We start from the raw sequence: 21,625 nt of genomic DNA on the forward strand, positions 1-21,625 counted from the left end.
CGCGGTGTGCCTAGCAAGTTTGTCATGTTCCCCGATAAGCATCATGAAAGCCCAACACAAGCTACATATTCTCTTTGGTATACTTGCGTACTGAATTTGTATAATCAAGATAAGCTTTTCCTTTTGGGAGAGGTTTTTATACTGCTTGTTGGCTATCTACATCTTGCGTTTCACAAATTGCATAAATGGAGGGGACTCTTTTTCGCTTCTTCTTCATTTGACAGCATACACTCAAAGCCGAAGCCGAAGCCGAAACGCTATATTGACATACATGTTTCAATTAATCGACTTCATATTTCCACTTATCAACGAACTCAAACAGTCTCTTCACCAATTCCCCATTCCTTGCCGCCGTGGAGGACCGCGAGGACGGATCATGATGCGGACGGCAATTTCAAGCTGCGAGGCAATTGAAGTCAGTCCCTTGACGGGGCTGTGCCAGCATCTGGGTGCCAATGTCCCTTTCAGGCTTCGGCCGTCCGGCGTGCGGTTAACAACCAACTTGCCACCTGCTTCGTACGAGCCTGGGGCATTGAGCTCGATGCGTTTGGCGCCCAAGTCCTGAGCTTCGAGGCCAGAAGCACCGCTGAAGACTGCAACTTCGCAGTTGAGTCTGGTGGACTGACCACGTCTCCCACCCCTTTTCGCATTTGGGCACCGCCCCCGGGTCGAAGCCCTGCTCAGCAGCCCTCACCGCAATGGTAATTGAGCTTAGTACGAGAGGAACCGCTCATTCTTTCGATGTCACCAACAATTTGTGATATCCTCTGCGAAAGGCGTTGGGTTTCTGGCTGACCGGCTGGGGCCCCAATGGACCCCCCGCCGGCCAGCCATATTTCCCGTTCCATTCTTTCAATGTACGCTTAGAGTGATATCCTCTGCGTTCGTTTCTGGCTGGCCGGCTGGGGCCTCAATAGACCCCGCGCCGGCCAGCCACTCTTGCAATGTACGCTTGTAGCGTTTCGCCTGGTATGTTGTCAACAATTTGCGATATTCTCTGGGAAAGGCGTTCGGTTTCTGTCTTGGCCGGCTGGGGCCTCAATAGACCCCCCGCCGGCCGCCAGAAGCTTTGTTGATGTACTGTAGAAAGATGTCTTCTGAGATCTGATCAGGCGGGGGCCTCAATAGACCCCCCGCCGGCCGCCAGAAGCTTTGTCGATGTACTCTAGAAAGATGTCTTCTGAGATCTGATCAGGCCTGTGTTCCTCGCTGTTGGAATCCTTTGCGTTATCGGCATTGATGATGGCTGCGATTATGGGCCGTGCCTCTGGATACGTTAATGTGCCTCTGGCAAGAAGGGCCTGTAGAAAGGCTCTATTGCCCGGGCCATAGTTGGTTGGAGGCTCCATGTATCTGTAATCTCTGGCCGATGCTACCGGCGGGGGCCTCAATAGACCCCCCGCCGGCTGCTGGGACCTCAATAGACCCCCCCGCCGGCTGCTGAGAAATCATCCTGGTGTGGTTGAAAGGTTGGATTTTGGGGCCAGCCGATGCTACCGGCTGGGGCCTCAATAGACCCCCCGCCGACCAGCCTATATGCATCTCCTCCGAGAGTGTTATAGCCCGTTGCATAATACCCTGCGCTGGACTGAGGACCGCGTATCTGCACCTTTGGGTTGAACTGAAGGAGTCATTCGGTATTGAGTGGTGCAGGATTTCCAACGATCGAATCAGACTGTGGCCTCTCTTTCGATGGGATTTGACACCCCGTGTTGTGAAAAGAGTGCTGGTGAATGTCTCCGTCTGCAACCGGACAGCTTCTTCGAACTTCGCCGCGTTCAGGCAAGCATCAGTTCAGCGCGGGGAAAAAGGTAGGGCCAGAATCCGGCGATTAGCTACACACTGTCGATAGTTTCTGGAAGGAATTGTTGGCCCTATGTTGTTTTGTGGCACAAGATGGAGGTGGTGATGATACCTCTGAGCATTTTATGCTCAAACTACCCATCACGGAGAGGGTGACGATGATGCCTCTGAGCATTTTATGCTCAAACTACCCATCACGGAGAGGGTGACGATGATACTTCTGAGCACTTTATGCTCAAACTCCTGGATCAACCGACGTTTATTCCGTGTGGCCATTGCCCCGTGAGCCACTGCGACACGCCCAGTTATTCCCTCCTCCTCAGCTCGTAACAAGTTCCGTTCTTCACCATCATCACATTTCCGACCGCAGCCACTTTCCTTCCTTGAGCTCCAGTGCCTCTGGGTATTGAGATTGTTCTCCTTGGGTTTGCTTTTTTTTTGTGATTTCCACCTTTGTGGTCGCTCACGGCCACCCTCCTTGTGCATGGTTTCCCCGAAGCGGTCTGCACACCAGTCCCAGCCATCTGAATTCATGCTCTTGAGTATAGACTGCTGTCCCTTCTCAGTCTGGTGTTGGTACTGCTCCAGTTTCGCATGGAGACTGCCCGCACCGGCAGATTAGTAGTTGAGTGGGCGACACCAGCAAACACCTCGAGCATGAGCTTCGAACAATCGCTTGACCAAGTCGTTGTTCTCGAATGAAGTCGAAGCTGGCTTGATAATATTTTCTGCCAAAGACAGCTGAGAGATATTCTGGAATATCTTCACGGTTCCCTTGACGGCATTGTCCTTGGGATCGATCAAGCTTGCCGTTATAACAAGAACGTATTTGGCAGTCAGTTCGCACAAAGACTTTTCAGCCTTGAGCTCAGCGGCTGGGGCCTCAATAGACCCCCGCCGCCCGGCCGTTCTGTGTGGCTGGGGCCTCAAAAGACCCCCCGCCACCCGGCCACTCCAGAGGGTGAGAGCCCCGTCTAGCTGGCCACCGAGCCTCTGTAAAGCTCCTTCGGCGAGTCGAGTAGTTTGGGAATGCTGCTGAAAATGGGAGCTTCAGCCGCAGCACTTTGCGCCTTGTTTCCAGCTGCTTCAATAACACCTTGAACCTCTACCGCAATCTCTCGGATGTGGAGGGGAGTTTGGGGCTGCTTCGGTATCTGGAAATAATCCGCGAAGCTACCATCTGCTGGATAATGGCTGAACGCCTCCAAGTCAGAATCCATGCCAGAACAAGGCAACTGACAGACGATCTCGACCACGCAAATGAACTAGAGCAGATCCGACCAATGTCTGAAAGGCCAGAGGAACAAGATGAGAAAGACCCAGACGCTTACTGGCCTCGAGTCTCGGTTCCTTGATCATCATGGTTGTTGAAAGGAGCTTGATGTGATATCTCTGAATTGTCTTGCGAGAGAAGATTTGTGCTCTGGGGAGATGGAAGAGCCTTTTGAGCTGCTGTGTAGCGGAATAATGCAAAGTGATAAGGAATAGATGGTTTGATGAAAGAAGAAGATGCTCCAAATTCTTGAACGGTGTGGCGCTGCGAAAGCCAATATCGGGCATGGCGTTTTGGACGGTTTTCATGTTGACAGCCATCAAGTAAGCTGTAGGAAGTCCTGTAGCGTCCCTGCCCTTTGTACACTCCGCCCGTCGCTACTCCCGATTGAATGGCTCAGTGAGGCATCCGGACTGGCCCAGAGAAGTGGGCAACTACCGCTCAGGGTTTGTGCCATATTCCTGTTTGTCGTTCTCTTTTGCATCTACCCCAATCTTTCGGATGTGAAGGGGAGTTTGAGGCCGCGTCGGTATCTGAAATAACCCTGGGCAACTGACAGATCTCTCTCAGCCCGAAGCTTGGGACATGAGCCCGGGTCGAACGGCCTCTAGTGCAGATCTTGGTGGTGGTAGCAAATACTGAGGTCCCAATATCGGGCATGGCGTTTTGGATGGTTTGTGACAGCCATTGAGGAAGCCGTAGGAGGCCCTGTAGCGTCTGATCCATATTCCTGCTTGTTGTTCTCTTTTGCAATCCATTCCGAACAGGAAAGGGAGTCAGAAGGGATCGAAATGGAGTCTCTCGGGCAAATAGCTCCAATCGAAGCAGGCAATGTTCTCATGCTTCCGATCGGGGAGTCTTTCGCAGTCTGCGACCGCCCGCTGAGAGAGCTTCTGCATCGAACGCCGCTCCCCCACCCCGTGTCAAGGAAGGGAACCAAATAGCATCGAAATGGATGGTTTGGTGTGTTGTCTGCTTGATGGTTCTCCCACGACACACAAAGTCAACACCACCTCACCGCGTACACTGGTCTGGCCGGGCCTTTCCCTCTGCAAAACCCCATGCCCTCCACTGCTCTCTGCCTCTCCCTCTCCCTGTTCCTGTCTCTGTCCCTGTCTCTGCCTCTGTCTATCTTTTTTTTTTTTTTTTGTTTTCATTTTTCTTCTTCTTCTTTTTTTTTTTGGTCTATCTCTCTCCCTCTCTCTCCACCTCACTTCCTCTCTCACTCACTTTTCTTTTCTCTTCGCAACACGGCGCTGACTCAGTCGTTGCAAATCCTCCATGGGACCAGGAAATGAATAGACGTCTTTGGGGTTCTTGACGTTTGTCACGCAGGTGTGGATGGCTTTGTTGTCACAACCATTTGCCCATTTGATTTGGATAACTCCGCCGTCGCGAAGGCTCTTGAGTTTCTGCCAACTCCACAGGTCTTTCTTTGGGGAAGTTCTCTTGAAGTAATGGGGGTACTGCGGCGAGTTCTTCTGCTGGGGAGTCCTCTTGGGAGTCAGGAGTGCTACGACGAGTTTGAATGCCGAAGCCAGCATCCAGCCCCCCATTTGATCGGAGGTCCGACAAGTGGAAAAGGGAAATCCGAAGGAAGCAACGAAGGGCAAGGCAGCGAGTGGTGGTACCACATCTTGCAGACCAGTCAAATGAGGCCGTGTTTGCTATGTCTTGGGTCTCGTCGGAAAAAGACTCCCGCCCGATACGAAGCTGATTTAGACAGCACTTGTCATCCGAAAGTTTCTATACTCGCGGTTAGACACTGGCTCGGTATAGACGACCACATTCAATACAACATACAGGATGAAAGGCAGATGAGTAGTCAAGTGGGTGACACTGGCGAACATGCCGCATGTTTTCGCCGTTTGGCCATTTTCAAATGTGTTTGTCGCTTGGCAGCTACTGATTCTGACGATGGAAGAAAGGATGGTGCCGCAGAAATCGCCATGGAGGCTTGGATCATCATCATCGTGAAGAAAGTGTGTGGTTTGTGTGGTTTTGGATAGAGGCCAGCGTGTGTGGAATTTCACAAAGGACAAAGTTTGGATACCAGGTAGAGGTAAACAAAACTCTCTGCTGCAGCTGGCATGGGAACTACTGCCTACACTATGCTATTACGTCGCCTAGCTCGCTACAAGGTTTACAGTTGCCCAGAAACACACGCATACTCCTCACAGCTGCTCAAACAGGGGACATAATCGCTGGAAAGTGCTACGCTGGATGCCCTAAAAAGTGGCATCGACACCTGTAAGGCGGGCTTCCATTGCTCTCCTAGTTGACTGAGCACGGTTGTCTGTTCTGGCGGATGAAGAAGCGTTCCCCAAGACAGCTGAGGCCACCTGGCGAGCAATATCACACACAATCTTCACTTCAGCGTCACTTGTAACTGGCCAGCAGCCGAAACACGCAGCAGGGCACACCGCTGCTGGCTCTACTGATGACGATGACAATTGTAATGAAAGTCGGTCAAGAGCTCGTCATGAGAGTCGGTCAAGAGCCGGTCATAGAAGTCGGTCAAGAGACTATTTGGTCGAGGCAAGAACGAGCATCTGCAATGCAAGTTTGGGCACTATGAGTCATTTTCGCAGCAGTAACTTGCGCAACTGGCGGTCAGAAAGCAAGGCAACAGCCAGATGTGACGAAATGCTCTCGATGGCTCATCGGCCGTTCAGTTTCCTGGAAGGTGCGGCATCGGCAAGTGCAAAATCAGATGCTGCAGGTGCCAGCGCAGGAATGTGCAGGCACTCGGATATATCCCCCTCAAATAGTCTCAATCTCGCTCTTCTTCCTCTTTCTTGTTCCTCACTTGTGTTTTTTGTTTTCATTTTGCGGTCTTTATTTTCGTTTGCTGGCCTCCCGTGAGGTCCCTTCACGGGGGGGCCGCGCTCGAAGGCGATTGCAAATCCAGGCGAGAAGCTTACGGTATGTCTGCATCTTGTCCCTCGACATTGGCCGCTGAGAAGTGCCTAACACTCAGTAGCTAGAGCAAAAGTTCACTCGGTTGGCATGCGCGTTCCCATATTTTCGGTCCCGGGTCCCCCTTCTGGATTTTCTTTTTGTCGAAGCATCTCCCAGAGTTGGAGCAGACGTTTTCTTCAGGACAATTCGGCCCCAATAGGGCGCAGCTAGGCGCCAGGTATGTGAAATCCCATTGATCTGGTCTATTTCTTCGTCTGACGTCTCTCAGGTGGCTGGATTGGCTTTCAACGATATACCCCTCAACCACAAAAACGGTGCCACCAGGAGCTCTTCAAAGACACTAGACTCGAGCTGCTCTTCTCATGACGTCTCAGCCAGATCTTCGACCTCACCATAGATTGCGTGGTTTTTGTATGGCATCTCACATCTGTCATCTTGGACTTTTCGCTGGAGCCGGGTCTTTTCCCTTCATTTTCCCATGCCACAGCACTTGGACAAGACCCAAACATCGACAGTTGATAGGGAAGCAATTTCAATGCCATAGCTAGCACAATAAAAACTCATCACTCGTGCTCTGAATCACACAGAATCTGTATGTATTGTCGTGATTGTCGTGTGAGGAGTGGTTCTTGAGATGTTGCCATCCTCGTGTTCGTTTCCAAACATGTCTTGGAGAGTGTCATCCTTGTGTATGATTGCGTACTCTGGTAGGACGCCTGTCGATTAGAACAGTCATTATCGCTCATCAGAGAATTCCGAGGAGTACTGGCTCCGAGCACTATTTCAAGCTATCAAATAGAGGCTTTTTACTAACTTGAATTTCCTGTCTACAGAAACTGTGTGCATGGTCGTCCTCGGGCGTAAAGTTAGAGCGGGCGATATCGAAGCCCATGGACCTTGAATCTCGAGCTTTGGACTTGCACATGTATCCATGAGAGAGTCTAAGATGTTGATCTGGGGCATGCGTCACTCAGCCTTATGGAGAAGAGCTCTGAGCTCTTTGTATTCAAATGTCCTGGAATCTCAATAGCGTTTGATAGAGCATCTACAAAAGACAACGGGATTTGCTGCATTGCCTTCTATCCTGCGAGAAGGTGCTGTTATTTTTCGGTTACAGGGAGCCACAGCGCGCTCCAGACAGCGCCCAGCAGCTGTGAATGATGGTGGCTAAAACTGCTGCTGAAGCTTGCAAAAAATGAAGAGCCATAATACTGAGGGGTGAATAATCCAACGCATTACAGATCTTGCTTCGGAGAGGGCTCTTCAACATAAGAAGAGCTTCTAGGGCAAGATTGAGGCTTTCGCTGCAGGACTGAATAGATGGACTGATAACATGGGGGCCTTGGTACAAGAACCTCGCGGCACAAGTCAAATCAATTTAAACAGGCTGTGAAACTGCTAATCAAAATCACATTGATGGCAAAGATGCTTCAAAAATTGAGGTTCCGGAGGCTTGACGAGGATTTGTCCCAATTGATTGAAATGCTGAGTCAAGTACTTTGCCGGAATCTCCCATGATCTCCCGGATCTTCTAGAGGTTTCTGCATCCTCTCCCATCAGCCAAAACAGTGAAGTATGGCATTCCAATGATTCATTTTCAATATTGATAGCCTGATCAGCAGAGTGATGCTCATTAGGCTCTCCAGTAGACTCGCGTACAAATCATCAAGTAGAGCCAGCAGTGGCAAGGGCTGCCGCAAACGAAAATATGGCAGACACATTCCAGCACTGTACCAAATTATCATCCAGCTGCACAGCTGCCGACAACACCAAAAATATCGCTTCTCTACAGCATCATCTCTATCGAGGTTTTTCTTGGTTTTCTTTCTACTGCTCTGCTCTGTTCAGCCACCTGCTACCGCTTTACCCACGTTCTGTTCGGAAGTTTATTAGGTACCCAATAGCAGCGATATGCCCTCTCTCCTACTCCTGTCCTCGGAGCGACACCTTGATCGAACCAAAAGTCTCAAATGCAGCTGAAGGGCCACTAATTGACCATTCATTTTCAAGGTAGGTGGAAAAAGAGCGAATCGGTTCCAACCAGCTGTACATCCTTCAGAAACAGTGCCACCAAGGCAGAGGGCTGATTGACTTTGTAGACGGGATGCATTCGACCTAGATCCATCAAGGCCTGAGAAATGGGCGATAACGATATATAACCTCGTCCAACTAGCCGAACGCAACATGTTTCCGCGATAATATTGACTCGAGAACTGTTCAATCTCGTCTCTGATAGCGAACACGACATGATCCCTTCGCATGGGAATATCTGCTTGGCCATATTCGAAGCAAGAACTACGACTTTTGTTTTCTGGATTAGGGGGAGTCAAGAGAACTCATTGGCTGTATGTGCATGTATCCCGGCTGTACTCTTTCTTTACGCTGACGACAGACGTAGGAGTGTTATATCCATTGCCACGGCGCTCCTCGTTCAACAAGCCATTCGATCAGCGACATATATGGGGGAACCGGGCTGTTGCTATGCCTGCGAAGCGAATCGGACCAGGGACTCGCGCTCAGTGATATCATTCCACACCAGAGTCGGGCGACGAAGCGCACGTATGGATTGCGACAAGACTCTATCTCGTCTAGAAAACGAGGGAAAGAATCTGTCAAATCTTAACTTCTAGAAGAGCCTTGATTTTAAGAATAGATTAACGTCTCTGCAAGGGCTTTTGTCTACTCCGACATAATCCAATTTGAGCAGCATTCTCCAACCACATGTTATCGATTCGTCGTCGATGGGCTCTACAGAGCTCAGCCAGCCAGCGAAACGCTCATAGCGCTAGATTGCCTATTCGTCCCACCATCCAATAGGCGGAGTGCCAGAGTGGTTAATGGGTATGACTAGAAATCATATGGTTTCGGCCTCGCAGGTTCGAATCCTGTCTCCGTCGGATCGTTTCTTTTTTGGGCATTGACTCTGTCGACCTTTTTTATCCGTCTCTCTGGGTTTTTGAATCTTTTGCTCATGCAGCGAGCGAAAAGTGCCAGTTGTCTGAACCACGAAGCCGAATTTGGTGGCTAAGCTCGTCTATTTTTTGGAGGATCCACGAGAAGTAGGCGGAAACAAAGAAACAGCTGGAACAAAGAGAGCGACCTGGGGCGGCAGCCAGTGATGCATACCCGAATCTCGAGATTGCCATTTCTATGCGTTGGCTGTACTTCTGTAGGCCAGCCCCAAGAGCCAGCACATGGGAACAGCAGTTCCATTGTCGAGGTATTATTCAACTATCTCGACTACGCGTTGCGACGGATGGAGCCAGGAGAGCCCCATGATTGTGTTTGTGGACATTGCATTTATACATACAGATGCTATAGATTCCATAGAGGCTGTAAAGGCTGGTACAATCAATAGCTGCATTCAATCACAGGTTCAGCGACTAATCTGTCGCAATGTTGTGTTTTGTCCCTATAACTTGCTTCGCCATTGCGCTTTGTTTGGTATCAGTTGCCGCATCTTCAGCCCTTTCCTCCCTTACTCCCTATATCAAGGTATCCTCCATTGATTAAACCGATTCTCGATATACTACAGGTGCAAATCTTCATCTTCCTCGACAATGATCTATGCTAGAACCAGGCAGTCACAGCACGGTTACTCCTAGTAAAAGATGCCAAGTCGTTGGCTGCCTACGAAACGTACGGATGCGTTCTATTCCAACAGTCCGGACTGAAGCTCTACTACGGCTGTTACAATCTCACCAAAAATAATCTATATTATTCCTTGGAACGCAGCAAATCGCGCAGAGTGCAAATTGGTAGATGACATCATGCTTCTCTCCGCCCGCCAAATCTTCTTGACGCGCCTTCCGCAGCGCCTCTGCTCATTCCCTTGGCGGACCTTCTAAGCGATGATAGGTACCACCTTCCTCGGTAACGGCACATGCTGACGTGTCAAGTTTCTAGCCAGACTCTTATTCCCAAAAGTTTTCTTTCTTCTTCAAATCATCATTTTTATCCATCCTTGAGCGCTGGGCCGGCGGGGGGTCTATTGAGGCCCCAGCCGGCCAAGATACTCTCTTTGCGCCCTACAGATTCTTTGACGTTGAGGGTGTGCAAGAACGAGGTAGAAAGGGCCAATCTCTGGTCAACACAAGAGAGCTCGAGGTAGCTCTGCAGATGTACGAGCGGTTCAGCAGAGACTATCGTCACTGCGACCTCACCAGGAAAATCGGTATTATCCCCCCGTACAAAGCACAGCTCTACGAACTACGATCTCGGTTCCAGGCTCGCTCGAGGTGGCTCTGCAACTGTACGAACGATTCAGCAGAGACTATCGCGACTGCGACCTCACACGTGTCTGCTCTGGCACCTTAACCTCGAGTTCGGTTCGTCTTGATTTCAAATGTCAGTTCTGCTTACCAGCTTGCTATGGCTCTAGATTTACTGACGTTTACAGATACTTTCACGGCCATGGCCTAGGCAGCCACGCCCAAAGCAAAACTCTATCACGGAAGACATTCATGACGACACGGGGGGGGAAATCGGCATAATAACGCCCTATAAGGCACCCACACACGGCGGTTGTATTCACACTGGAGATCAAAGTCAAGGGGACTTTTACCCTTTTGTTCTACTGGAGATTTCTGTTCTCCATGAGCCCCTGGCCTGAGCAGCAGCCACGCTCAACGCGGGCTCTGGCAGGGAAAGAGACATTCACGATGACACTGGGTGAGTGCCTCGGATTTGTCGGGCCCCTTCAGAAGCTATATCCATCCATCTATGCTCAGCGATACTAACACGGATGCCCTCAGTGCAGTAGCTGAACTGCCTTCTCCGCCTCCTACAGACGAAACAAGTCCAACATCCGCAAGCGAGCACTCTCAGGGCAGAGTAGACGCCAGGTCAACTGCTACTGTCGACGAAACGGCGGTAGCCATTCACGCCGCTCCTGAGGACTTTCCGGGGCAGCCTTTGGGTGGGCAAACTGGCCATGTCGCCCAGCAGATCCAGGCACAACAGCCACACCAACCGCACCAACCGCAGCAGCCCAGTGCACGTCGGATACCTTTACAACATGTCATGCTCCATGCTTCCGGGATTGGTATAATCACGCCCTATAAGGCACAAACACACGGGGGACTTGATCTGTTATCGCTTCGCTCGCCGTTACTGGGGCAATCTTTTTTCTTTTCTTTTTTGTATCTCTAGAATGCAATAGCTTCCGATATACACCTTTTTCCTTCCTTTTTTTCATCTTCAACGACATACTTGCAGATGTGGCTGCCGCTCAGAATCGTGAAATGTGATCCGACCTTCGACTTGATGCTGCCTGTCCGTAAGCCCTCAGTAGCCCATTGTTGCCTGTGAGAAACGCAAGTTTGTGAAGCAGTATATGGGTTGGTGTCCGAACACTCGCATATGGAGATGGGTCTTTCGCCTGTATTCAAGATGTGTCAACCGTGCTCATTGTACCACTGGGATGGTGAGATGCTACCGAAGCCGATATCACAACGGTCAGCCAGGTTTTTGTGCGTTTCATGCGCTAATTCTTTTGCTAGACCTCGTTTAAACAAGAAATATCAAGTCGATCTGGGAGTGAGTCTCCGCGAGAGCCCTTTCTTTTGGCAGCGAGTCACTTATACGCAGCTGGCACAGAAAGCGGCATTTGAGAATGCAAAAATAGCCCAAACAACGCGAAGTACTTCTGAACTTTTCCTTCTCCAATAATTTCAGGCGGCAGTCTTCTGCTTCTTTCCAACACTTGGGGATTCCTACCGCCCTGACGAACACTATTCCATCATCTACTGCCGCGGCTGGCCTGAGGCATCCTAGGATTTAGAAAGCTACAGTCTGTTATCCATCCCGAGTCTGGGATTGTCAAAAGCCCTATAGCCTATACCATCGATGAGCTGCTGCACAAAGAACCGCCCAGGTGATCCGCTTTACTGCGCGTCAGTCGCGCCACGCCAACGGTTCACGGGCAGATTCACCAAGGAGGATGTGGCGGACCGAGAGCCTGTCAGACGTACGTACCTCGTGAGGCTGAATTTTATATGCGCGGGAGAGCGCCTCTATGCACATGTACGAGTACGAGTTAAAAGATTGGAAAGAAAACCGACCTTTGCGAATGTACATTAGAGTAATTCTGGGACTATGGTCGTCTTCGAAGCTAATATTGCATTTACAGAAAATACGGCTGCCGCCGCCAATAGCTGGGTTTAAAGCTGTGCCCAAAGGCTCCTTAGGGTAAAGATTTATGGGAAGCTATTCGTCAGGATGTGGTAGGTAGACTCCATGGCGGTCAAAGGACGCTTTGTGATGCTCTCGATGAAGCTCAGTCATTGGGCCTCGATGCTTTTGCCCTCAAGTGCTCGGACGGTCCTAAGCCAGTGCTTGCCACGCTGTGTGCTGAAAGAAGCTGCGTCAATCAGGCGTCTCGGTGAAAGACCACATTGACGATGGGTATGGGAAACTTGTCAATCCCGGCCGAATAATCCAGCGGGCGGCCAGAACGCAACAGTACTTGATTCATCGGCGAAAAGAGTGTGGCCCCAAACACTAGACCTACACATCAAGTATCGATATATGCACTGGCGATATTCGCAGCCCTATAGCATCGAAATGTTCATCGTAACGGCAAAAGCTCCAGACGGTAGCAAATATAAAGCTAGTTTTGACCATGGAGCAAACACCTTGCGGGATCACGAGATATTGCGCGAGCTAGGTATGTTATGTTGCAGCTACCTGTTCTGGGTATCTGGTCTGACAGTTTGAGTAGAATTTCAGCTCCCGGTTACAATTTATACCAACGTGCTGGCGGTCAAAATGCGGCGCCATAGTGGAAAGACCTAGGACCACGAAGCTGGAGCTCGAGAGCCGTGTTGGTCGACACCCGGCAGCGATTCATTCTCCTTTCCAACAAAGCAGCCAATACCGAGGCGCGACCTGGTCCATTTTTTGAACCCTTCTTGCGCATATCAAACAGCTACTATAGATGACGTCGAGGATCATCATTCAAGTTTCATCACCTTGGCCACAGCACAACTTCACTTCAGTGATCATCGGGATTACTCTTCGCCAGTCTCTCGTCTCATAGACGGAAGATAGTGGACATTCCGTCCGCCGTGCAGGCAAATGTACTTTTTGACTGAGCGGCACATTATCAGACTTCTCTTTTGAGCTCCCCCTGCTGACGAGGCTCTCATCATCTTGATCTTTCCTAAATATGGTGGACCGAATACGAGCGCTGGCTTCTGATTAGGCTATCATTGACCCCTTGTGTTACATAGCGACTTCTGTTTCTTCAATGATCATAGAGAGATTGAAGCAGTTACAAACTCAACAGTAAGGTTACGCATCCTCCTCTTTTCACAGCGATTTTAATTCCCCTCAGGTTTCAAAATCTACTACATTGAGCCTAGTTGTCTGCCAGTGGCGTTTTTCACAGCAATTTTAGTTGTCTTCAGGGAATCTATTGCTACAGACGAAGTATATAGTCAATAACGAGTTGAGCCAATTGGAAATAAAGCATTTGTGAGGATGCTTGGAGAATAGACTTTTTTCTGGGGGATGACTTGCAAGTGGGCGTCGACGACGATGATATTTTATTTCCGGCTGTTTGAAATGCATTCTCTACAAAGATGATACGTTCTCTCTCTGCCACCGATGCCAAGTCTGCCTCGCAAGCCAATGCGGCGATCATGCTATCGAAGCTATTTGATCGAGCTGCCGAGTAGGAAAAGCTACAGTCCGATTGGATCACTTGGTGCAGAATTTATCAAGCCTGAAGGCGACTAAAAACGCTGTGAAAAAGGTGGCCACGTACGGCTCCAATGCGGTATACCGATGGGCTATGAGTTTCGAGGCCTGAGGGTAAGTAAAAATGCTGTGAAGAAAAGGTTACTACTGGCAGCCTTGTCCTGGCAGCCTTGTCCGGGCAGCCAATCTCTGGTCCGCTAGCTGTAATTTTGCCTAACAGTCGCGACGAGCAGCGCTCAAATCTCAAGGTTCCAGGGGCGTCTCTCCGCCGCACGAAAGTGAGCCTCCGCTGAGCTTATAGGGGTCAGCTGTAAGCTCAACATTCTCTGTAACACAACTTGCGCCCTGAAGAGCTCAAGATCCTGGTACTGTGGGCGCTATGGGGCAGGCAGGTAGAAGAAGATTGACGCCAATTGTTTGTAGACGAGAAGTCGAAGCGCCTCGTCTGGCGGTCGCGAAAAGGATATTCTACACTTCCTCTACCATGCCATGCAACACAAGTTCACCATAATAGCAACAATCTGGGCTTTTATTTACACGTCAAAGAAAAGAGAGCAGGTGGACTCGGGGCTGTGAACAGAAGCTGTCGCGTTTAACCTTTTTTTTTTTTTTTTTTTGCCTTTGACATTCCAAGCGAGCGAAATCAGTTGATATACATACATACTTTCACTCGATAAATTGTTGATCGTAGAGTTCCTACTCCACCGCTAGGCAATTCTAGAGAGTCAATGGCCTAACTATCTTATTATCCAAAATGACCTGTATTCGCCATATATGCAGCAATTTCAAGCAGCTGTAGCATTTGCCTGCATTCCCAAAAGGCCAATCCAATCGCCATGATATCTCTTTTATCCCGTTGCTTGCAGCATTTGAGGTCCCCATAATTTGCAAGATTGCCGAGCGCCTGCGGTAGGAAGATAGGTAGATGGTATTTTTTTTTTTTTTTTTAAAAAAAAAAAAAATTGGTGTAGCCGGCAGATATTGTCCTTGCGTTTTAAAAATGACTTCTAGTCTTTAGATCTTGGAATGCTCGTTTCTCTCTTGTGATCATGACACCTTCAGTGAGGGCAATATCATTATATTTTTGTTACCCACTTCCACTGTTGGCATTTATTCCTCTCCCTTTTGCATCACTTGACGGAAGAGGATTGAAGTATTTTCAATCAGCCAATATTTACAACCGATTTAGGACTCACGACAAAAGTATATCTGCTTCTTATTGTGCGGAATTGGTGCGTAAAATGTCTGGCGACCAGATCTTGAATTACAGGTTAGGCACGCTCATGGAGGCAAATATTCTCCGACAAACTTCGTCCCTTGCGCCACCAAATGTAAAAGGAAAGTTACACCAAGGAGGAAACAAAAACATTTCGATATGCGTAGAAAAAAATAAATAACTTTTTTGAAAAGTAAAAAGTAACAAATTTCAAAAAATGAATGAATGCGTAATCTGGGAATCGAACCCAGGGCTCCCCGACGTTGCGGATGGCAACGGAGAATTTTACCACTAAACCAATTACGCTTTAGATGTCTATGGTGCTCAATATTGTTTACTATAGACCTCTAGCACAAAGCTGCCAAACAAATGCATCGCATAGATCTGTAACCACATCTACAGTTGCTCATTCATGCGAGTATTTTATCATGCCTTATAGCAAACATATCCAGCCCTCTGCCTTCTATGCCTCTAATGATTGCTTCAACACCTCCAAATACCTCTCCTTCTCGTAGTCATGGGTATATCTGAAGAAGAACAGCTCGCTAAGGGGGTTACACTACCTAGCAGCACTTAGTAACGGCAACGTGTTATAAAGTTCAAGTCGGCTAAATAAGAATATGTTTGAGTGTGTGTGTGAAAAGTTATCAACATACGCCGGATAGAATCGACTCGGATTCAGAGATTGGCTGTCTCCGCCATGCCAGTCGACCATCGGATCCGACGCCATAGTCGGCCACTTCCTCCACCAGATCCCAGCTCCCCGTGACGGGATCCCTTTGTACGAACCGGAAGATGATGCTGGAGCCAAAGTCTTCAAAGATGAGTTCGCGGCGTCGGAGGCGCATCCACTGCTCGCCCTCGTCGCCTTCCATCTCGTTGAGGATTTCCGTTTCATTGTTCTTGATGGCAATGGCCCTAAAGACTCGACTGTCGCGAAGGGCGTTGCGGATGGGGTATTGCCCGAGTATTCGGATTGCGTCTTCTCTGACCTGACGATTCCGGCAGCCAAAGGAGACGACAAACAACGGCCAGGTCCATCCAGCATCCATGGCAAAGCCACAGTTAGGTCGGCTACGTAGTAGCTCTTCGGCAAGAGCGTTAATCTCACGGTATTGCGGAGTGAGGCCTCTGACGGTGATGAGGCTCGAGTAGCGTGGCACGGTTGTGTAGATGTACAGGATCAGATACTCGACGCGAATACTCAGGGCTTGTAGGTAGAGAGAACGGTCGGCTTTGGCGTTCCTCACAATGGCTTGGTGCATCGGCTCGTACGTTTCGGTCCAGCGCTGCAGCCAGTACCGACCCTCTGCAATGAATTTGACCAGCGTCGGGTTCGATCTGAGGCTCCCAAACTTCCTTTCTATCTCGGCAACGTCATGGGTCCTGTGTAGAGCAAGCTCGCAGGTCAGTTTGTGTAGCATGGGCACATGGCGCACCATTTGGCGCTGGACCAGTCCCCAGTAGTCACGCATCTCATCCCACGACTTGAACGCACGCGGCATATCGTCTAGAGAGACAATGTTGGTTAGCTTTGGCCGAAAGTAGGGAGAGTTTTTGGTAAATGGAAGTATTCCAGGCGGTCGTCTAAAGGGGGGAGCTTGAGGTGAGGACGGAAAGCCCTGGCTTTGGGGGCTCGGCAAGCCGGTTGGCTGAGGGCTTTGATGAGAGGATCCGAGAGGCGTTTCCGGCTGGCTCGAGGAGCTCCTAGCTGTTGGTTGGAGTGAAGAGTCTCTGCGGCTTGTTTGCTGCTGTAGGTGTGACGAAGGAGAAGTAGCGGAAGAGGATGAAGAAGGTGACGGCGATGAAGGATGCTGGCCAAGCGCAACAAGCGGTTGTGACGAAAAAAAGTATTTTCTGTACGATCCCATAAAAGACCTTGACTGCAACTCGAGAGGTTTATAGCAGTCGAGAATGTCCTGCACCAGGGCCGGCGGCGCGGGAGCAATGCTAACCAGGTCGGGTGCTTTATCCGTGCAGTTAGCGAGCTCGTTGAGCATTGTGAACCCGTGAGTCACATGCTTCAAAGCCGAGGGAATGTTCCCTCTCTGAGCCTCGAAGCACACAAACAACAGAGAAGAAAGCAGTGCTGTCCTCAGACCTTCTTTGGTGGGCTTCATTTCCGACTGCATGCGAAGGGCTTCGCAATAGTAGACAATGGCATTCAGGTAGTGCCGATTGTTAAGCTCGAGCCCCATCTCTGAGCCTTGTTCTTGATACGCCTTTCGGAGAGCTCCCACAGCCATGGCGCCGTATCGCAGAGTGCTGTCTTCCAGCGTGACCTGGGGCATTGTGGCCGTCCATAGGCGAGTCTGATCGACAAATCCGCCGAGATAGGTGACGGAGAGGTTGGACCACTCGACAAAATAGTCTCGCTGGTCATCGTTGGCGAAGCGGATGCTGTTGATGGATGGCTCAACGATGAGCAAAGGGGCCTTTTTCGTGTGGATAAGTTTTGTGTTGGACGAAGAGCGAGACTGAGGCTGTGAAGCAGAGTCGGCAGCATCTGAGTAAGAATCACAGTAGCCACGCCATTTCATACAGTTGAGGCAGGCAGGCCGGGTCTCGTCGCATTTGACATGGCGTTTCCTACATTGAGAGAAAAAGACAAGGGGCGTTGTTAGTGCCCGCAACCGTTGTAACGTGTCAAAAGCTAGTGAGGATCGAGAAGCATGGATGCAACGACCAACAACCGGGTAGTCAGTCTAGAGGCAACTTACTTGCCTGGTATGCTGGTTAGCGACGCACATCGAGAAACGCCCAGAGAAGAGGCACTTACAAGTATTGCAGCCTGTGCGTGCGCGGGTCGAGCTGCGTCGAGTGTGCCTCGTTCTGGAGTCTAGAGCAAAGCGATGGACACCGCCTCGGCCTCTTGATGATGATGATGACGATGACGATGATGGAGTTGAACGGCTATTTCCACGAGAGGAATTCTCATTGTCAGTTACCAGCGGTTAGAGGTAGGCGAGCATGAGGCGCAGATAGCTTGATGTGAATGGCTCCAAACAAGGCCGAATCGGGTGCTTCGACAATGCAAGCAATCAAAGCTAAAGAACCGGACATGACTCGACTCACCCGGCAGTTGCGGTGCTGGCCTCGCCCTGGGCGGTGTTTATCGGCAGCGTAAACTGAATCTCCATGGCTTGTCGCGGTGACGATGCATCGGCGGGGCCTCGATCTGCTCTGGTGTTGTTGGTTGGCGTTATGGAGATGCGCTCCAGAAAAACGGAGTGGGCGCTTCTGTCGTTTTTGACAGCTCGTGCCTAGGCTTATATTACAGACTGTAGATGCCGCGGCAGTATTGGATCCTTGTTTCTTCGATGCCGGTTCGTTCTTCTCTCGCCCTATTTATTTAGCTCATCTCCTTTTTCGTTCCTTTTTCTATCCTTCTTTTTTTCTTCCATTCGTCAAGTTGAAACGGCGGAGATTTCCGGTGGAGCGGGAAAAGGCAAAGAAGAAGGAAAGAAGAAGGGAAAAAAAAGAAGAAAAGTGAAACCAAGTCGTTGCAGAGTTGTTTAGCTCATGATCTGCGCTTTAGCCTTATGAAACGGAGTTATTGAGGGGACAAGGACAAAAAAGGTCTTTGCGTTGAGAAGCTGCAGACCGAGACGAGCGGCGCCGATTGGAAGGACGAAACGAATTAAGATTATATAGCGCAAGCCAAGCAAAGACGAAACTCCAAAAAGTTCTGATCTTCAAAAGAGGGAAGCGCGCAGGCAAAAACGACAGACGACGATTGGATCTGGATAGATGTAACGTTTGTATCTGTGTGGACAAGGGGCAGGTTAAGAGGGAAAAAAGCAGGACTATCTAGGACAAAAGACAAAAGACAAAGCAGAACCCCCCCCTAGTCTAAGGAAAAAAGGCTACATGCACCTTGGCAGGTAGGAGTGGAGAGCCTCAAAACAAGATGCCATGCCGCTATTTCTCACGGCTTCAAAGCAAGGGGTGCTGAGTCGGAAGCAGAAACCGGCGCCTGACAGGGGGGGGCCTTGGATCTTTTTTAGCTGGCGGTTGGTGCTGCTGAAGCGCGGTTTAATATGGGGCTGGCCGTGGAGATGGGTTTGATGCGACTTGCAGGTGGAGGAGAAACGGCACAGACGCTTGGGCTTGTATCATCTGGTTGTTGATGATACAGGACTATGCTGGAAGTGATGAATGCTGATGCGGATACTCGGACTACTTGTAGTTTGCACCGGTGATGCTGCTATTGATACTGGTTGGATCTGTTTTCCCGAGTAATTTCCCGTCCGTCACCTGTGCTGAGACAGAAGCGGATTCCCAAATGTCTCGGCAATACGAAGCTCTGCATGCTTGCCATGTTCGGCAAGATATCTCTAGCGTATCTTTTGCTGAAAAGGCGCCATGCAAGGGGGAAGAGGTTGAGGCTTGTTCCCGCAAGCCGAGGCTCGCAGAGGAGTTACAGGTGCTATCTTTTGCGGGATAGTACATTATTCGGTGAGGCTCTGGTCAAGATACCAATCTATTTTACGATTGCACAGAAAAATGGGACTTGAACAGAGAAAGAATGGCAAAAGCTGCTCTGTGCTGGGCAAACCCCAATCTTGATAACCACCATATAGATACGCAACAACGTCACACACATTTTGGGTCAAGCCCTTTTAAATTTTAAGCTTGGCCGAGCTCTCTAAATTAGTCTGGGCAATTTCAGGCTGCCATGTTTCTTGTAGGGCGTTGCCACGGCCCCAGTTAACTCCATCTAGCACTCGTGATGGTGGCGCTATCCTCGAGACCTAAAACGGCGTCACCGACAAGAACTGCCGTTAATGCTATACCTAATCAAAGGCACCTGACCAATACATTTCTTTTACTTACCTACTAGTCAAGTTTCTGTATTACCCAGATAGGCACTGCAGTGTCCGATAATGGATGAGAAATATGCAAAACCCCGACGTTAATCTCTTTCGGGGGATGCAGCTGTCAAGAGTTGCCAAGTGCCGAGCTCGAAATTCTACACGCGTGAATGGATTCCACTTCATTTTCCTTGTTTTTTCTTCCTCCAAGTCTCCAACGTTGATGACTGGTACGGAGGCAGTTGACCAATAGGACATGTCTCAAGAGCATGGCAAGTGGCCTTCCTTTGTCCCTATCGGAGAGGACTTGTTTAACTAACTCTTTATAGAGAATTCTCCGAAAGTTTCCACCCGATTGCAACGGACAACTAGCCTACCTAACTTCAAATCGAAATGCAAAGGATTTTCCGTTGTTACCCGAAATCAATGCAGCGCGGCACTTTGCTGATACAGAGTTGGCTCGGAATAATCAGCAATATCAATCACTGAAAGACAAAGCGAGGCTCAAGACATGAGAGACCGAATATGAATCGAAACTAGCCAGAGGAGAAAAGACAAGATTGAGGGGTAAAAGCGAAGAATAGACCCACGCATCTATATCAACTACCGGTGCTTGGCAACTCTGCCATGGGTCCATATTCTCCTCCTTCCCTGACTGCCAAGCGAAGGGATCTATTGACAAGGCCTTGCACACAAAACCATCTGCAGATTCGATGCCGCGATACGCGTGTTCACATACGAGGCAGCATGATCTTGCTGGGGACTATCGATGTTCCCTTTTAGCCGTGGCTAGCATGAAACAGAGCTGGGCCTGCGGTGATGTGCCAGCCTGATTTGCAGCAGGGATGATTTGGAATACCCCCCAAAACTGCTTGCCGAGCTACTACTCTTATCAACGTGGGCAAAGCACATGGCGTTGATCCTTTGACAAAAGTAAGAAGCATTCCCGAGATCTGAAGTGGGATACTGCCCACAAGCTCCATCGGGATTATAGCTCCATCGGGATAATAGCTCTATCGGGATTTGATGCAAGCAACGATGGCTACTTAGCCAAACCAATTACCACATTGCATTCTCCAAACGGAACCTCGATTAGGCCCGAGTGCTTATGTGATGATTAGCGAAGCTCGTAGGATCGGAAATCTGCTAGCAACAGAAGCTTGTATGTGGAAAAACGAGACTATGGGAGCTCAGCCCACAAAAATCCACCATCCCACGCCGTTTCTTTTCTCTAGAACGAGGTAGCATGATCAACAAAGGGTCCCGGCGCCGGTGGGCTAGGCTTCGAGCCCGCCAAAAAACACGTCATGTTGTAGGGCTACGTGGGATGCATTGGCCTGTGAGTTGCTTGACGTTTGGTCTGCTGTATCTGATTGATTTACAGTGGCTCTATTTCAGGCCTTTCCCGTCGTCCGTGCTCTGGGGCCCAGTTGGATGAAGCACTGAAGGTATGAGGCCAGAAGGGAGCTTTTCTTTACCTACCGGCTTTACATGCCGTTGTTTGTCCAGACCGAGGGACTTGTCCTAGAGGCCAAGTGCCGAACAACGGGCACGGAACAGGATGTCAAGTAGGGGACATATTGTACCATGATCAGTTATAAGCAGCTTCTCAGCTCCTCATTACTTGGGTAGAGACTAAAACAACGGTGGTGGCGGATGGACGACGACGCCATGGTCGCTTTAATCTCTCCATATTCTTCTATTTTTGTATCTGAGGCTGAGCCTCGCCCTCGATCGTGCGGGCGAGGCGAGTAATGCCGTCTAGTGGCACAATATCCACTATCAAGCGCTAGAAGCCCCAGAGAGTGAATAAGAACGCTCGCTGTCTCTCATTCTGTCAAACAACATACATGTATAAAAAAAACATGACGGACAGAACGGCACACGACACAGCAA

At 49.7% G+C, this 21,625-nt stretch overlaps 4 protein-coding genes and 2 non-coding genes across 7 annotated transcripts; 2 read left to right on the top strand and 4 right to left on the bottom strand.

Annotated features, from left to right (window-relative positions):
* Positions 1-1,121: 1,121 nt before the first annotated feature.
* TrAtP1_002283 (uncharacterized protein) lies at positions 1,122-1,572 on the bottom strand (the record flags this gene model as incomplete). The annotated part of the gene is made up of 2 exons (XM_066111396.1): positions 1,122-1,386; positions 1,508-1,572. The coding sequence occupies 2 exons, from the start codon at positions 1,570-1,572 to the stop codon at positions 1,122-1,124; spliced, it is 330 nt and encodes a 109-aa protein (XP_065967470.1).
* Positions 1,573-2,777: 1,205 nt separating this feature from the next.
* Positions 2,778-4,632, bottom strand: TrAtP1_002284 (uncharacterized protein; the record flags this gene model as incomplete). The annotated part of the gene is made up of 2 exons (XM_066111397.1): positions 2,778-2,997; positions 4,307-4,632. The coding sequence occupies 2 exons, from the start codon at positions 4,630-4,632 to the stop codon at positions 2,778-2,780; spliced, it is 546 nt and encodes a 181-aa protein (XP_065967471.1).
* A 4,182-nt stretch (positions 4,633-8,814) lies between these two features.
* Positions 8,815-8,895, top strand: TrAtP1_002285. Its single transcript has one exon. It is a non-coding gene; the product is annotated as a tRNA-Ser (tRNA).
* Positions 8,896-10,659: 1,764 nt separating this feature from the next.
* Positions 10,660-12,163, top strand: TrAtP1_002286 (uncharacterized protein; the record flags this gene model as incomplete). The annotated part of the gene is made up of 3 exons (XM_066111398.1): positions 10,660-10,669; positions 10,758-11,042; positions 12,129-12,163. The coding sequence occupies 3 exons, from the start codon at positions 10,660-10,662 to the stop codon at positions 12,161-12,163; spliced, it is 330 nt and encodes a 109-aa protein (XP_065967472.1).
* A 2,978-nt stretch (positions 12,164-15,141) lies between these two features.
* On the bottom strand, positions 15,142-15,221 carry TrAtP1_002287. Its single transcript has one exon. It is a non-coding gene; the product is annotated as a tRNA-Gly (tRNA).
* A 3-nt stretch (positions 15,222-15,224) lies between these two features.
* Positions 15,225-19,051, bottom strand: TrAtP1_002288 (uncharacterized protein). 2 transcript variants are annotated; one of them, XM_066111399.1, is made up of 3 exons: positions 17,695-19,051; positions 15,572-17,639; positions 15,225-15,474 (listed from the first exon to the last, which is right to left on the bottom strand). In XM_066111399.1, exons 2-3 carry the CDS (start codon positions 17,453-17,455, stop codon positions 15,379-15,381), a joined length of 1,980 nt encoding a protein of 659 aa, XP_065967473.1. In that variant the 5' UTR covers positions 17,456-17,639; positions 17,695-19,051; the 3' UTR covers positions 15,225-15,378. The 2 variants fall into 2 exon arrangements, with proteins under 2 accessions (XP_065967473.1, XP_065967474.1); XM_066111400.1 differs by having other exon boundaries at positions 15,225-17,639.
* Positions 19,052-21,625: the final 2,574 nt, after the last annotated feature.

Source organism: Trichoderma atroviride, chromosome 1, assembly GCF_020647795.1.
Source record: "Trichoderma atroviride chromosome 1, complete sequence".
In the NCBI taxonomy this organism is placed as follows: Eukaryota; Fungi; Ascomycota; class Sordariomycetes; order Hypocreales; family Hypocreaceae; genus Trichoderma; species Trichoderma atroviride.

Coding starts and splice junctions, on each gene's coding strand:
- TrAtP1_002288 (XM_066111399.1), bottom strand. CDS start 17,455: ATGAAATGGCGTGGCTACTGTGATTCTTACTCAGATGCTGCCGACTCT. Junction 15,475..15,571: donor CCGAGTCGATTCTATCCGGC/GTATGTTGATAA, acceptor GCTGCTAGGTAG/TGTAACCCCCTTAGCGAGCT.